General features: G+C 42.7%; 1 protein-coding gene across 10 annotated transcripts in view; it reads right to left on the minus strand.

Moving 5' to 3' along the window:
• The window catches only part of LOC122561485 (protein piccolo), a 650,955-nt gene that overhangs the window by 91,263 nt on the left and 542,292 nt on the right, over nt 1-17,400 (minus strand). For all 10 annotated transcript variants that reach the window (XR_015761043.1, XM_087999305.1, XM_087999304.1 and 7 more), the window contains one exon: nt 9,307-9,436. Coding sequence is in view for 9 of the 10 variants with exons in the window: in XM_087999305.1 (XP_087855431.1) it covers nt 9,307-9,436 (130 nt within the window). In the remaining variant the exon portion in view is untranslated. The remainder of the gene's footprint in view (nt 1-9,306; nt 9,437-17,400) is intronic.

The following is a 17,400-nucleotide window of genomic DNA, read 5'->3' on the forward strand; positions in this document are numbered from 1 at the left end:
GTCTTCAGAAATAGTGCCAGAAGACTGAAGGATAGTAAATGTGGTTCCCCTGTTCAAGAAGGGGAGTAGAGACAACCCTGGTAAATATAGACCAGTGAGCCTTACTTCAGTTGTGGATAAAATGTTGGAAAAGGTTGTAAGAGATAGGATTTATAATCACCTAGAAAGGAATAAGTTGATTAGGGATAGTCAACACAGCTTTGTGAAGTGTAGGTTATGCCTCATAAACATAGAACATAGAACATAGGCAAGTACAGCACAGAACAGGTCTTTCAGCCCACAATTTTGTGCCGAGGATTAATCCTAATCTAAAATTAAATAATCTAACCTACATGCCCCTCAATTCACTATAGTTCATGTATATGTCCAACAGTTGCTTAAATGTCTCCAATGACTCTGCTTCCACTACCACTGCTGGCAATGCATTCCGTGTGCTCACAACTCTCTGCATAAATAAACTACCTCTGACATCTCCTCTGTACCTTCCTTCTAATACCTTAAAACTATTTCTGCTTGTGGCAGTCAATCCTGCCTGGGGAAAAATCTCTGGCTATTGACTCTATCCATACCTCTCACTATCTTGTATACCTCGATCAGGTCACCTCTCTTCCTCTTTCTCTCCAGAGAGAAAAGTCCGATCTCAGTCAACCTCTCTCGTAAGACAAGCCCTCCAGTCCAGGCAGCATCCTGGTAAACCTCCTTTGCACCCTCGCCAAAGCCTTTCCTAAAAAATGGCAACCAGAACTGGACACAATATTCCAAGTGTGGTCGAACCAGGATTTTGTAGCGCTGCAACAAAATCTTGTGGCTCTTCAACTCAATCCCTCTGAGAAGAAGGTTGAAAGGTGACTTAATTGGGACATACAATCAGAAGATTAGATAGGGTGGACAGTGAGAGATTTTAATTCAGATGGTGATGGCTAGCACAAGAGGGCATAGCTTTAAATTGAGGGGTGATAGATATAGGACAGATGTCAGAGATAGTGTCTTTACTCAGAGCGTAGTAGGGACATGGAACGCACTGCCTGCAACAGTAGTAGTGTCGCCAACTTTAAGGGCATTTCAATTGTCATTGGATAGACATATGGACGAAAATGGAATTGTGTAGATTAGATGGGCTTCAGATTGGTTTCACAGATCAGAACAACATCGAGGGAGAAGGGCCTGTACTGCGTTGTCATGTTCTATGTTCTATGTTCTACCTTCGTGTTCCGATGCTCTATGCCATGACTGATTAAAACAGATATAGAAAAGTAATAGAACATAGAACATAGAACAGTACAGCACAGAACAGGCCCTTCAGCCCACGATGTTGTGCCGACCACTGATCCTCATGCATGCACCCTCAAATTTCTGTGACCATATGCATGTCCAGTAGTCTCTTAAATGTCCCCAATGACCCTGCTTCCAGAACTGCTGCTGGCAACCCATTCCATGCTCTCACAACTCTCTGTGTAAAGAACCCTCCTCTGACATCACCTCTATACTTTTCTCCAACCAGCTTAAAACTATGACCCCTCGTGTTAGCCATTTCTGCCCTGGGAAATAGTCTCTGGCTATCGACTCTATCTATGCCTCTCATTATCTTGTATACCTCAATTAGGTCCCCTCTCCTCCTCCTTTTCTCCAATGAAAAACGTCCGAGCTCAGTCAACCTCTCTTCATAAGATAAGCCCTCCAATCCAGGCAGCATCCTGGTAAACCTCCTCTGAATCCTCTCCAAAGCATCCACATCTTTCCTATAATAGGGTGACCAGAACTAGACGCAGTATTCCAAGTGTGGTCTAACCAAAGTTTTATAGAGCTGCGTCAAGATCTCATGACTCTTAAACTCAATCCCCCTGTTAATGAAAGCCAAAACACCATATGCTTTCTTAACAACCCTGTCCACTTGGGTGGCCATTTTAAGGGATCTATGTACCTGCACACCAAGATCCCTCTGTTCCTCCACACTGCCAAGAATCCTATCCTTAATCCTGTACTCAGCTTTCAAATTTGACCTTCCAAAATGCATCACCTCGCATTTATCCAGGTTGAACTCCATCTGCCACCTCTCAGCCCATCTCTGCATCCTGTCAATGTCCCGCTGCAGCCTACAACAGCCCTCCATACTGTCAACGACACCTCCAACCTTTGTGTCATCTGCAAACTTGCTGACCCATCCTTCAATCCCCTCATCCAAGTCATTAATAAAAATTACAAACAGTAGAGGCCCAAGGACAGAGCCCTGTGGAACACCACTCACCACAGACCTCCAGGCAGAATATTTTCCTTCTACTACCACTTGCTGTCTTCTTTTGGCCAGCTAATTCTGTATTCAGACAGCTAAGTTCCCCTGTATCCCATTCCTCCTGACCTTCTGAATGAGCCTACCATAGGGAACCTTATCAAATGCCTTGCTGAAGTCCATATACACCACATCCACAGCTCGACCCTCATCAACCTTTCTAGTCACATCCTCAAAGAACTCGATAAGGTTTGTAAGGCATGACCTGCCCTCACAAAGCCGTGTTGACTGCATTTAATCAAGCCATGCTCTTCCAGATGGTCATAAATCCTATCCCTCCTAACACCTTGCAGACGACAGACGTGAGACTTACTGGTTTTTAATTTCCAGGGATTTCCCTATTTCCTTTCTTGAAGAGAGGAATTACCTTTGCCTCTCTCCAATCCTCAGGTACGACTCCAGTGGAGAGCGAGGATGCAAAGATCTTCGCAAGTGGCGAAGTAATTGCATTTCTCGTTTCCCAAAGCAGCCGAGGACAAATCTGGTCCGGGCCTGGCGACTTGTCAATCTTAATGTTTGACAAAATTTTCAGCACATCAGCTTCCTCTATCTCTATCCACTTCAGCATGCGCCCCTGCTCTTCAAAGGTTTCATTCACTACGAAGTTCGTTTTGTTCATAAAGACAGAAGCAAAAATCTCATTTAGGGCTTCCCCTACCTCCTCAGACTCCACACGCAAATTCCCTATGCTATCCCTGATCGGCCCTACTCTTTCTTTGACCATTCTCTTATTCCTCACATAAGTGTAAAATGCTTTTGTGTTCTCCCTAATCCATTCTGCCAAGCCTTTCTCGTGCCCCCTCCTGGCTCTCCTCAGACCATTTCTGAGCTCCTTCCTCGCCTGCCTGTAATCCTCTAGAGCTGAGCTTGACCCTTGCTTCCTCCACCTTATGTAAGCTACCTTTTTCCTTTTGACGAGAAGCTCCACCGCTCTCATCATCCAAGGTTCCTTTATCTAGAGGAGGAATTTATTAAATGTTTTCAGGTATAATTTCTGACACCAGCATGCTATGGGATAAACCAGAGAGCAGGCTATACTCAATCTAGTTTTGAGCAATGAAATAGGATTAATTATTGATCTCACAGTGAAAGTACCTATGTGTAGCAGTGACCCATAATATGATTGCATTTTACATTTGGTTTCAAGAAGAGAAGTGTTGGTCCAAGATGACAGTTTTGAATTTAAACAAGGGCAATTATGAAAGCAGAGCTCGTGAAGAGCAAATAACAATTTAGGGCAAAGGATAAGTCATAGAGATGCAGTAGCAGGGATATTCCAAAAAGCACAGAATCAATACATTCCAATGAATAAGGAAAATTCTAAAGGATGGACCCACTATCTGTGGTTAACTAAACAAAGATAGTATTAATCTCAAAGAAAAGACTTATGACTCTGCAAAGATAGGTGGCAGGTCAGAAGATTGATCAGTGGTTAATGTAGTTCTTTATTCAACAATGGAGAGATGAAACTACAGGCCAGTGTAACAATTTCATTGGGAAAAGTTTAGAAGCTATTCTTATGATATGATAAGGCACTTGGATAAACTCAAGGGGTAATCAAGCAGAGACAACATGGTTTTGCAAAGCAAAATCATGATGATCTGAACAGATTTTGTCAGGTGTGTCCAGGAAGGTTTCCTGACTCAGTATATAGATAGGCTGACTACAGGGGAGACCATATTGGATTTGGTGCTTGGCAACAAACCAGGTCAGTTGTCAGATCACTCATTGGGAGAGCATTTTGATGATAATTATCACAACTCTGACTTTTACTATAGCCATGGAGAGAGATAGGAGCAGTTGGTATGGCAAAGAAATTTAATTTGGGAGGGGGAATTACAATGTTAGCACAATACCATTACAATGTTATTATAATGCCAAAGATGTGTAGGTTAGGTCAATTGGCTATGCTAAATTGCCCATAGTGTTCAGGGATGTGTAGGTTAGGTGCATTAGTCATGGATAAATATAGAATAATAGGGGAATGCGTCCGGATGGGATACTCTTTGGAGGGATATGTGGATTTGCTCGGCCAAAGGGCCTGTTTCCACAGTGTAGGAATTCTATGATTCTAAGCAGGAACTGTGGAGCATAAATTGGGAAAAGATATTCTCAGGCAAATGCACAACTAAAGTATGGAGTTTGTTTAAGGAGTACTTGCTGCGAGTGTGGGATATGTTTGTCCCACTGAGGCAAAGAAGGAATGGTAGGGTGAAGGAACCTTGGATGATAAGAGATGTGGAACGTCTAGTCAAGAGGAAGAATGAAGCTTACTGAAGGTTGAGGAAGCAAAGATCAGACAGGGTTCTAGAGGGTTAGTAGCCGGGGGGGCTGGGGCGAAGGGAGCTGGGAAGGTGACAGATAGATGCAGGTATGCGGTGATGGTGATAGGTCAGATTGGAGGGTCGAGTGAATAGGTGAGGAGGAAGATGGATAGGTGGGACAGTTCAAGAGGGCGGTGCCGAGTTGGAGGGTTGGATCTGGGATGAGGTGGGGGGAGGGGAGAAGAGGAAACTGATGAAATTGACGTTGATGCCGTCTGGTTGGAGGGTCCCAAGGCAGATGATGAGGTGTTCTTCCTCCAGGCATCTAGTGGCTAGGATTTGGTGGTGGAGGCAACCCAGGACTTGCATGTCCTTGGTGGAGTGGAAGGGGGAGTTGAAGTGGTTGGCCACAGGGCGTTGGGGTTGTTTGGTGTGTGTGTCCCAGAGATGTTCTCTGAAATGTTCTGCGAGTTGACGTCTTGTCTCCCCACTGTAGATAATTGACTATGGAAGGACTGTGAATGTTGTCTATATGGATTTTAGTAAGGCAGAAAAGCTAAAATTACATGGAATTCAGGGTGGACTGGCTAGATGGATAGAGAAGACAGAGGGTAGTGGTGAAAGGATGTTTTTCGGAATGGAGACCGGTAACTAATGGTGTTCCACAGGGATCAGTCTTAGGTCCTTGTTGCTTGTGTTATCTATAAATGATATGGAGAAAAATATGGGTGGTCTGATTAGTAAGCTTGTGGATGACATGAAGATTGGTGGAGTTGCTGATAGTGCCGACAATTGTGAAAGGATATAGATAGATTGGTGACCTGGACATAGAAATGGCAGATGGCGTTTAATCCAGACGAATGTGAAGTGATGTATTTCGGACGATCAAATTTTGGTGTGAATTATACTGTAAATGGCAGAACTCTTGGGAATATTAACATACAGATGGATCTGGGCATGCAGGTTCACAGTTCCCTAAAAGTGGCAACCCAGGTGGCCAAGGTGATTAAGAAGGCAGATGACATGCTTGCCTTCATCGGTTCGGGCATGGAGTACAAGAGTTGGCAAATCATGTTGCAGCTATTTAAAAACCCTTGTGAGGCTACATTTGGAGTATTGTGTGTAGTTTTAGTTGCAACACTACCAGAAGGATGTGGAAGCTTTGAAGAGAATACAGAGAAGATTCCCAGGATGTTGTCTGGTCTCGCGGGCAATGACTGTGAGGAAAGGTTAAAAAGACTAGGATTGTTTTCACTGGAAAGACAACAGCTGAGAGGAGATCTGATAGAGGGTGACAAAATTATGAGAGGTACAGATAGAGTGGATAGGTAGAGACTTTTTCGCAGGGTTGAAGTTTCAAATACAAGGGGGCACAGGTGAGAGAGGGAAAGTTTAAGGGAGATGTGCAAGAGAAGTTTTTCACACAGAGAGTGGTAGGAGCCTGGAACACACTGCCAGAAGAGGTGGTGGAAGCAGGCACATTGGCAACATTTAAGATAAATCTCGATGGTTACATGAATAGGGAGGTAATAGAGTGATATGGACTGAACAAGGGAGGAATTTCTTGTCGTTTAGATAGGGCATGATGATTGGCACAGGTTTGGAGGGCCGAAGGGCCTGTTGCTGTGCTGTACTTCTGACAAAAATGTAATAGTGTAGGTTAGATGGGCTTCAGATTGGTTTCACAGGTTGGCGCAACCTCGAGGGTGAAAGGGCCTGTACTGCGCTGAAACATTCTATGTTTTATGTTCTCTTTTCTTGTTTACTTCTTTGTTCTTTATAATATCCTGCTTTTACTTCTACCTTGTCATTTTAGTTGTCAAAATTTCAAGCAAGGAACTGTTATATCTTGCACGACCTGAAAAGTCTTAGCAATGTTCAAAACCATATTCAAATTCCATGCAATAAACTTCACCACAAGAGAACTGCTTTATGTCTGGAACCACCACATAACCAGATACCTCTGAAACCCAGCAAGTTCAAAAATTCCACATTTGACATAATTGTTATGATCTCAGATGATATTACCGAACTCGTCAGATTCCAGACTGATAGCTCGCTGAATAGATTGTATTTTGTTTCTTTCTGGGTTTCAAAGAGGTGGTCTCTCACTGAAACCTAAGCACGCAATACTGCAGATTGGTTTTAACAATAAAACAGATAGTTATCATGCAAAACATGGAAGATAAAATAGAATAAACCAAATTATTTAAATAGAACATACATCTAAAGATTTCAAAATACACAGCAAAATTATTTTTGATTAGATTACTTATAGTGTGGAAACAGGCCCTTCGGCCCAACAAGTCCACACCGCCCCGCCGAAGCGCAACCCACCCATACCCCTACATTTACACCTTACCTAACACTACGGGCAATTTAGCCTGGCCAATTCACCTGACCTGCACATCTTTGGACTGTGGGAGGAAACCGGAGCACCCGGAGGAAACCCACGCAGACACGGGGAGAACGTGCAAACTCCACACAGTCAGTCGTCTGAGGCGGGAATTGAACCCGGGTCTCTGGCGCTGTGAGGCAGCAGTGCTAACCACTGTGCCACCGTGCCGCCCACTATAATCCTATTAATCCCAAAAGCACCTCTTTACTATACTCAGACCAGAGAGACCTGCCTTCACTATCATTCCTATAGGTCTCAATTTAACTATGGCTTCAACCTCAGACCTCAGAGTTTGCTAACCTCTTCCTGGAGCCTTCATACAACTGAGCTTAAATTTTCTCAGATTCAAATAATCTTTTCAGAGTTTTAACCAAACACTAATGGTTAAATGGAGCAAATGGAAATAGTATGGAACATCTACTAACTCATTACATCAACTTTAGCATTTTGCTAACATTTCTGAGTGATTCCTTTTCTCTGGAGCAATTCCTTTTTACATCCAGTCAAAGCCTTGCAGAATTGAAACAAAAAAAAATTGTCCCAATGTTTTATCCAAACTATGGGTGATCCCCCTAATCAAAAGAAATGGTCAATCCCTGACATTTTAAACTGTAGGCTCATGCATAACTTTTAATTTCACTCTGGCTACAGAAATACTTATAAGTTAATCATTAAACTCTTATAAACACACACAAAACCCATATGCCATGAATTCAAATTCAATAATCCAAGGTCAAAGGTAAATATATTTATAATACTCCTTTCATCACAGTTCTGCCTATCATACAAACAAATAATGTGGTATATGAAATTTAGTATGACAGCCAACCAAGCTATGTTTAAAAAAATGCACAACACTGTATCCAGCATTCAGCAATTGGACAGCATTTGCTGCATAATCCTGAGCGTGTGAAAAATTATGCTGACAACCAATCTATGGTTGTAGTTGGACTCACACTGTGGTGCACTTGCATGCACTGGAATGCAACTTGTTCTTTGCAGATATAAAAACATGAACAGGCTTTAATTCTGTTTCAACTCAACAAAATTGGTGACAGCCATTTGCTGTTTTATTTCTCAGGCCAAGGCCTTAACCAATAAGAGCCAATCTATCAGGTTGAAACAAAGCCTGGCACTTAACCGTCATCCGTTAATAACTGGTGAATTTCCCAAGGAAATGTTTCTAACAATGAAAAGGCTACTGACTAATGAATCAGCACTGTTCTCTCTTACAATATAAATGTTGATTTGTCCCTTAAAATTGTTATTCTTGTGAACTATCCTGATGAGTATAAAACAAAAAGTTTTGATAAAATGCATCTTCTTCTAGAAATGTTCAAGCTTTGTACAAGCAAATAGCTTTTCATAATAATGATTTATAAATCTTCAAAGCACTCATGCTGGTTGCTTGCCTCTTTCAGCAAACTCAGCTTAACCATTATGTTCTTTAGGACTTGGCCAGCTGAGTCAGTAATGGTGCAACTGAATATTTAAGTCCCCCATCTTGACTATATTCTAAGCCCTTGCCACATTTGATGCATCATCCAGGTGATATGGAACATAGAGGAGCACTGTTTCATCAGCTAAGGGCAAATGGTAGATGGTAATCACCTGAAGCCACGTGAATTCCTGGGGTCCGGAGTCAATGTTGTGAACTTCCAAGGCAATTCCCTCTTGACTGTATACCACTGTGCTGCCATCTAAGGAACATTGATATTTATGTTTGGGAAATTGTCTGTAAAGCAGGATTCTGATAGAAAGACTATGTCAACTTGTTAAGTGACATGTCTCCCAATTTTGTTACAAACTCCCAAATGTTACTCAGGAGGACAAACTACATTAACAGGACTGTGTGTGCTGCTTTTGTTTCTAGTGTCTTCATCACTGCCCAGTGGCCTATCTGGTTGTCCTTCTTTTATCAGACTTTGAAGTGCTTAGATACAAGTGAACATTTTGCATGGCAATTTTAGAAGATATTTATGAGTCAATCACATTACTGTAGACTTGGAGTCACAAATTGGCCAGATCAGGTAAACAGTACAGAATTTCCTTTCCCGTGAAGCAGATAGATTTTAACGACAATGGTTTAATGATCACCTTTTAATTCCAGATTTATTAATTGAACTAAAATTTCATCATCTACAGCAGTGGGATTCAAATTCATGCAGAAGTATTTACCTGGATCTCTAGATTATAAATCCAGTGACATTACCGCTAAAGCACTGTCTCCCATATATGCCATTATACTTGTCATTTGTGATGTACTCAGTAGTCAGTATCATTCAGTGAAGATATCAAACATCTCATTATGAAATAGTAAAACTCTTGTAATTTAACACATTATTTAATTAACTTACATTTGTGGGGCAGTGAACACACCGTATTCCCCTCCTGGTGTGCTGCCTTCACTGTAGCCACTCCCAACACTGCTGATGGATGAGGCAGTGGAAATAGAAGATTCAGTACTCCTGTGACTGGTGGACTTTGCTACATAGAGAGTAGAACAATGGATTAGCTCAAAATAGAATAATTCACCATTCTGAGCTGAAAATGTGTTGCTGGAAAAGCGCAGTAGGTCAGGCAGCATCCAAGGAACAGGAGAATCGATGTTTCGGGCATAAGCCCTTCTTCAGGAATGAGGAAAGTGTGTCCAGCAGGCTAAGATAAAAGGTAGGGAGGAGGGACTTGGGGGAGGGGCGTTGGAAATGCGATAGGTGGAAGAAGGTCAAGGTGAGGGTGATAGGCAAGAGTGGGGTGGGGGCGGCGAGGTCAGGAAGAAGATTGCAGGTTAGGAAGGCGGTGCTGACTTCGAGGAATTTGACTGAGACCAGGTGGGGGGAGGGGAAATGAGGAAACTGGAGAAACCTGAGTTCATCCCTTGTAGTTGGAGGGTTCCTAGGCGGAAGATGAGACGCTCTTCCTCCAACCGTCGTGTTGCTATCATCTGGCGATGGAGGAGTCCAAGGACCTGCATGTCCTTGGTGGAGTGGGAGGGGGAGTTGAAGTGTTGAGCCACGGGGTGGTTGGGTTGGTTGGTCCGGGTGTCCCAGAGGTGTTCTCTGAAATGTTCCGCAAGTAGGCGGCCTGTCTCCCCAATATAGAGGAGGCCACATCGGGTGCAGCGGATGCAATAGATGATGTGTGTGGAGGTGCAGGTGAATTTGTGGCGGATATGGAAGTATCCCTTGGGGCCTTGGAGGGAAGTAAGGGGGGAGGTGTGGCCGCAAGTTTTGCATTTCTTGCGGTTGCAGGGGAAGGTGCTGGGAGTGGAGCTTGGGTTGGTGGGGGGTGTGGACCTGACGAGGGAGTCACGGAGAGAGTGGTCTTTTCGGAACGCTGATAGGGGAGGGGAGGGAAATATATCCCTGATGGTGGGGTCCGTTTGGAGGTGGCGGAAATGATGGCGGATGATGCGCTGTACATGGAGGTTGGTGGGGTGGTAGTGAGGACTAGTGGGGTTCTGTCCTGGTGGCGGTTGGAGGGGCGGGGTTCAAGGGCGGAGGAGCGGGAAGTGGAAGAGATGTGGTGGAGAGCATTGTCGACCATGTCTGGGGGGAAATTGCGGTCCTTGAAGAAGGAGGCCATCTGGCTAGTACGGTTTTGGAACTGGTCCTCCTGGGAGCAGATGCGGCGGAGACGAAGGAATTGGGAATATAGGATGGAATTTTTACAGGGGGCAGGGTGAGAGGAGGTGTAGTCTAGGTAGCTGTGGGAGTCGGTTGGTTTATAGTAAATGTCCATGTTGATTCGGTTGCCCGAGATAGAAATGGAAAGGTCTAGGAAGGGGAGGGAGGAGTCTGAGACCGTCCAGGTGAAATTGAGGTCGGGGTGGAAGGTGTTGTCTCAGTCAAATCCCTCGAAGTCAGCACCACCTTCCTAACCTGCAATCTTCTTCCTGACCTCTCTGCCCCCACCCACTCCGGTCTATCACCCTCACCTTGACCTCCTTCCACCTATCGCATTTCTAACACCCCTCCCCCAAGTACCTCCGCCCTACCTTTTATCTTAGCCTGCTGGACACACTTTCCTCATTCCTGAAGAAGGACTTATGCCCGAAACGTCGATTCTCCTGTTCCATGGATGCTGCCTGACCTGCTGCGCTTTTCTAGCAACACATTTTCAGCTCTGATCTCCAGCATCTGCAGTCCTCACTTTCTCCTCATTAATTCACCATTCTGGCCAAACATCAAAATTACCCATTTCTATTACACGCAAACTTTTTAAAAAAAAAACTCATTTCTGAGACGTGTATCTTGCCACGCCAACATTTATTGTCTTGTCCAAATAGGAATATTGAGGTACATCAGAACACAATAATGGGAGACCTACAGGGCTTGGTTTGTGGGGGTGGGGTCTCTGAGCTCAGGTCAAGAGTAGGGAATACTGTGCTTGAAATGGGTCAAGTGTGGGGGGGGACGGTGCGTGGTTTTGGCATTGTATCAAGGGGTATGATTTCTATCCCTGACCCCAAGTTTGGGTTATCCTGGAGAGAAGCTAGTGAACTACCTTTTTGAATTCTATTGCGTGGCTTACTGGGCCATTCTGAGGCAGTTACAAATCACCACATTGATGTAGATCTGGAATCGTTCAAACGCCAGGCGATGTACTGAGAACAGATTTCCTTTCCGAAAGAACATGAATGAAGTAAATGGATTTTTGCAACAATCAGCCAGTATTTTGATGGTCAGTTTTACTGAACTAGTATTTTTCCAGATTTAATCTATTATTTAAATTTAAATTTTCAGTTGCTGTGGAAGGTTTTTAATTTATACCTCCACATTATGAAACAAGACATTTCAACTCCCAATCTTGTAACTTAACTATTATGTCACCATAAGCCTTTCAAGTGGAAAAAATCTGAAATCTGCTACTTATTTTGTCCTTATTCTCGAGCAGTCATAGAATTGTAGAATCATAGAATCGTACAGTGCAAAAGAGGCTTTTTGGCCGATTGAGTCTGCACCTGAGCTCAGCCCAATCCCATTTACCAGCATTTAGTCCATAGACTTGAATGTTATAAATGTGCCAAATGCTCATTCAGGTACTTCTTAAAGGATGTGAGCCAACTCGCCTCTAACAACCTCTCAGGCAGCACATTTCAAACTATTACCACTCTCTGGGTAGAAATGACTTCCCTGCTTTTGTAGTTTATGCCTAGATTGATAAAGGCAAGTGTCCCCTCTACCTTTTTCACTCCCCTACTAACGTGCCCTTTCTCCTTCAGAGATCTATGGACAAACACGCCAAAGTAATTTTGTCTCACAGAATGTCCTAGCGTCATGCTGCTCATTGGCTTCTTCCTTGTTAAATTACTCCTTATAAAGTGCATCATCTCAAACTTTTCAACTGCTACTTATTTGCCCATTTGATTATCCCGTTTATATCTTCTTGTAGCCTAAGACACTCAACCTCACTGTTAATCACCGAACAATCTTTATGTCATTCACAAATTTACTAATCCATTCCCCCCCCATACAGTCAATGTCATTTATGTAAATGACAAATAATAGGAGACACAGCACAGATCCTCATGGTCCACCACTGAACATTGACTTCCACTCAATAAAGCAGCTTTCTGTCATCATCCTCTCTTGCCTATAACTGAGCCAACTTTGAATCCAATTTATCAAACTATCCTGTATCCCATGTGCATTTGCCTTCTTGAAAAGCCTCCAGTATGGGATCTTGTCAAAAGCTTTGCTAAATCACATAAAAGCTACATCAACTGCACTACCATCATCTATTCACCTGGCCACATCGTCATAAAAAAAATCAATTTGTTCTGCATGACCTCCCTCTGATGAAGCCATGCTGACTACCTTTGTTCAATAATTGCCTCTTCAAAGTCAGAAGTCATATGATACCAGGTTATTGTCCAACAGGTTTATTTGAAATCACAATCTTTTGGAGCGCTGCTCCTTTGTCAGGTGAACTTTGTCTGTTAGAACATAAGAACACAAGAATCAGGAGCAGGAGTAGGCCATCTGGCCCTTTAAGCCTGCTCGCCATTCAATAAGATCTTTCTGTGGCCTCAGCCTTACTTACCTGCCCTCTCACCATAACTCTTAATTCCTTTAGTGTTCAAAAAAGTATCCATCTTATCTTTAAAAACATTCAATGAGGAAACCTCAACTACTTCACTGGGCAGGGATTTCCACAAATTCACAACCCTCTGAGTGAAGAAGTTCCTCCTCAATTCAGTCTTAAATCTGCTCCCCCTAATTTTAAGGCTATGCCCTCTTATCCTAGTTTCTAACTGGACTTTAAGCAGTCACTATGATAACAGGGACTTTCAAATTAATGATTTCTATTCAAAGCATGCTTGCTGCAAAGGGTTTTTAAAAGCAGTGTGCTAATAGTTTCTATAGATCTTCCTCTTACAATCAACAATATGTGTGTTACTTTTTACAATAGTTGTGGATAGAAGTGTAGTGTCTTCAATAATTTTCTAAAAGGTTGTTAGAAAGATAAAGAAAACATATCGTAATCTATTTTCAGATATCACTTCATAAATTTTATTAGAGAGAATAAAGGCAAGAACTACCCCATTGTGATGTTTACTGCCGTCTCTCCCCATTCCTTTAAATCCCCTCAAATTACCTCCTTCCATGCCTCTGTTCCCACCATTCTCCCTACAATCTTTCCAACAGCAATGTCATCTCCTTTTTTCCCTACCATAGCAACTCTTCACCCTTCTCCAAAGCGTTTCTCCTACTGACCATAAGCCTTATATGTCCATCCTGATGAAGAGCTTATGCTCGAAACGCCAGTTCTCTTGCTCCTTGGATGCTGCCTGACCTGCTGTGCTTTTCCAGCACCATACTCTCGACTCTGATCTCCAGCATTTGCAGTCCTCACTTTGTCCATCCCCCTGCCTATCGTCATGAGGGTGGCAGTGAATTACTTTGAGAAATGGCAGGTTTTGATGTCTGCAATTGAGGCTTTACATCAGCCTCAACCATACAAATAAAAGCACAGATCAATCAGAAATTCAAGGTTTGTGTATGGTATAGAGAACATAAAATGGTGAATGCACCACAAAAGTGTTCAGAAAAGCCACACACTCAGACCAGATGCTGAACTACAACAGCAAACCACCCAAACACACAAAAGAAGCTGCATTAGGACCCTGTTCGAAAGGGCTACAATGTAGCTGTCCTGACTTGCGAAGAGAAGAGGAACACCTCTACACAGAGTCTTAATCAACAATCAATATCCCTGCAACTTCATCAGCAGATGGCTAACAGACAAACAACACGACAAGGACATGCCATGACCCAACACGCTAATCACCTTATCTTAATAAAAAAACCTCTTGAAACTGACAGCCAGACTTCTCTAACCATTTGGATCCATGACAGCTCATAAACCGACAGCCATACTCAGACAACAATTCACCACAATAAAAGACCCTATATCCATCATGTACAAGATAAAAGTAATTTACAAGATTCCATGCAAAGACTGCATGAAACACTATACAGGATAAACAGGCAGACAACTAGCAATCCGCATCCACAAACATCAACTAGCCACTAAACGCCACGACCAGCTGTCCCTAGTAGACAAACACACAGATGACAAGATGATAAGGGAATCTGGAACGCACTACCTAAGAAGGGAGTTGAGGCTGAAGACATCACAATCATTAAAAAGTAGTTGGATGAGTACATGAAATGTCATAACATTCAAGACTATGGGCCAAGTGCTGGGATGTGGGACTAGTGAAGATTTAGATGAGCCTTGGCAATACAGACTTCATAGGCTGAAGGGCCTTTTCTGTACTGCGTAGCTCTATGAATCTTTGATTTTAACATTCAGACCATAGACTCATGGGGATGCACCAGGTTATGGGTGCAAGGGCAGATTCATAATTCATGATCCAGCCATGCTCATTTCCTTACAGGAAAGTAGTACAGAATGTTAGTGCTAGCCATACCATTGGATGGTTGAGTAAATGTGAGAGGCTGAATAGTGTGCAAGGCTATCAGATGTTCTTGCTGACCTTCAGCTCTGAAATGACCATATCTCTCTGAAAGAGAGGACACTCGTTGACTGCAGCTGAATATTATTGCCTCAATTTTCATATGCAAGAAGCTGGGCAAGGCTTTTGTGGTGCAGTGATAGTGTTCCTATCTTTGAGCAAGGAGGACTGTGTTTAAGTCCCACCTGCACAAGAGTTGCATTATGGCAACTCTGTACTGGTTGATTGGAAAGCATAAGTGGACAGGAAATAGGAGCAGCAACAAGTCGCTTAATTTCTCAAGCTTGCTATGCCATTTAATGGGTAGGGTGATTTTCTGTCTCATTTTCCCTTTCCCATCAACTCCTGCTTTGACGTAACAGGGAAATGTACACCAATAATCAAGCTCGATTGTTTCACAAGCCAACGCAGATATGTAATAATCCAATTAAACTGCTAAAGTGATCAATTTGCCAAGTGACTGCTTCCTGGACAAAACCAGTTCACACTAGGTTTTTGTCATTTATTGGAAAATAACTCTATTTATTGTAATCACACTTTTTAAAACAAATACCAGAGAAAAATAAAACCTCGATTATCTGCTGTTACGTTACTTAAACAATAGCCTTTAAATTCTCAAGTGAACAGACATTTGTTCCCAAATAAAACAGACATATTGACACAAATATTAAGAGGTGAAAAATATAGATAGGGAAATCAAAATTATGAAGACCAAAACATTCTAGACCACAAGGCAGGGTTAATTATTTACAACAGTTCTTCAGAAGCTAGCAACGATGACATGCTGTTGTCTGTCCACTGATGTTAATTGTTTACTTCAGTGGTTGACCAGATAAATAATTGCCTTGGGTTACAACACTAAAGAAAATAATCAAAGGACTGTGGATGCTGGAAATCAGAAACTAAATCAGACATTTCTGGAGGAACTCAGCAGGTCTGGCAGCATCAGTGGAAAGAAAGCAGAGTTAATGTTTTGGGTCCAGTGACCTTCGTCAGAACTGATTGTAGCTTCAAAAATATTAGTATATATGCTAGAAAATTGGTTGGGGGGAGAGGGAAAGAGTAAATGATAGGTGGAGATGGAGCCCAGATGGAGAAAAAAACAGTTGGGTGAACAAAGGAGTGGGTAAAGGTCAGCTGAGGAAAATGAAGAGCTGCTAATGAGAACCATTAGTGGCTGACAATGAGTTGCTTGTAGGAGTAGTCTATGTGAGGACAGGGTCAAGATTAGAGTGGTGCTGGAAAAGCACAGCCGGTCAGGCAGCATCCGTGCAGCAAGAAAATCGAAGTTTCGGACAAAAGCCCTTCATCAGGGCCTGGTGTGTGGGAGTTGGGGCAAGAAGAGAGGAGAAGGTGCTCAGCCCCTAAAATTATTGAACTTGACATTGAGTCCAGAAGGTTGCAGGATTCCCGAGCAGAAAGTGAGATGCTGTTCTTCTCGATCCCTAAGAATTTTCTTCAATTATTTCTCTATCACTGATGTAAGGCTCACTGGCCTACAATTTCCTGGATTATCCTGGGGGGTTTCCTTCTTAAAAAAAAGAAACAATCTTGGTTATTTTCCTGTCATCTGGGCACTCGCCTGTGGCTAAAGAGAATACAAAGATTTCTATCAAGGGCTCATCAATCTCCTCCAGTGCCTCCTTCAGTATCCTGCATTAGATCCCATTGGGCTCTTCAGACTTGTCTACCTTATCGTTCTTCAAGAAATCCATCTCATCCTCCTTCTTAATATTGATATACCCGAGTATCATCATACCTCAGAATATCAACATACCTCTCTTTAAACTTACCATTATCCAAGTCCTTCTCCTTAGTGAATACCGATGCAAAGTACTCATTAAGGACTTCATCCAGTTTCTCTGCTCCACACAAATTCCTTCCTTTGTCCTTGAGAGGACCTATCCTTTTCCTAGCTACCCGCTATAGTGATTTTAACAATGTCAGCCAAGTGAACCTCATAGAATATGAGTTCCCTGATTGGATCAGCTTAACAGTCCCAAACAGGGAGCTCCGGCTGACAGATATAAGCAGGAGTGTCAGAGGTTCTGTTTACCCTGACAGCTGGCTCTGAGGCAGCTGGACCAGTGTCAAAGACTTTCCACATGTAAGCCAAGGGTGACTTAGTGATGGGATACTGGTCTCTGTGATGTTGTTTCATTTCTTGCTCCTAATTATACAACTAAAATGCCTTGTAATTCTGCTTAATTCTATTCGCCAATCCTCCTACTTTCTAGAATAAGTTATTTTCTGCTTCCTTGATATTCCTCAAGGGTCATTTTTGATATCAGTTTCCTCATGTGGATTTTGGAGCAGCTCCTGAGTGGCATGCTTTCTTGTAGATTTCTTAGAGTTATTATATAACAAAAGTATAAGACTTTGTATTTTGAATTGGTTTTTGGAACTTTTAGAGTTGTGCGCTTGTGGAGAGGCCTACATGTGGGTGGTCTGGAGATTTTTTAAAAAT

Source organism: Chiloscyllium plagiosum, unplaced genomic scaffold, assembly GCF_037043375.1.
Source record: "Chiloscyllium plagiosum isolate Xiang-an unplaced genomic scaffold, Cpla_swu_hap1 HiC_scaffold_23, whole genome shotgun sequence".
Taxonomy (NCBI): Eukaryota; Metazoa; Chordata; class Chondrichthyes; order Orectolobiformes; family Hemiscylliidae; genus Chiloscyllium; species Chiloscyllium plagiosum.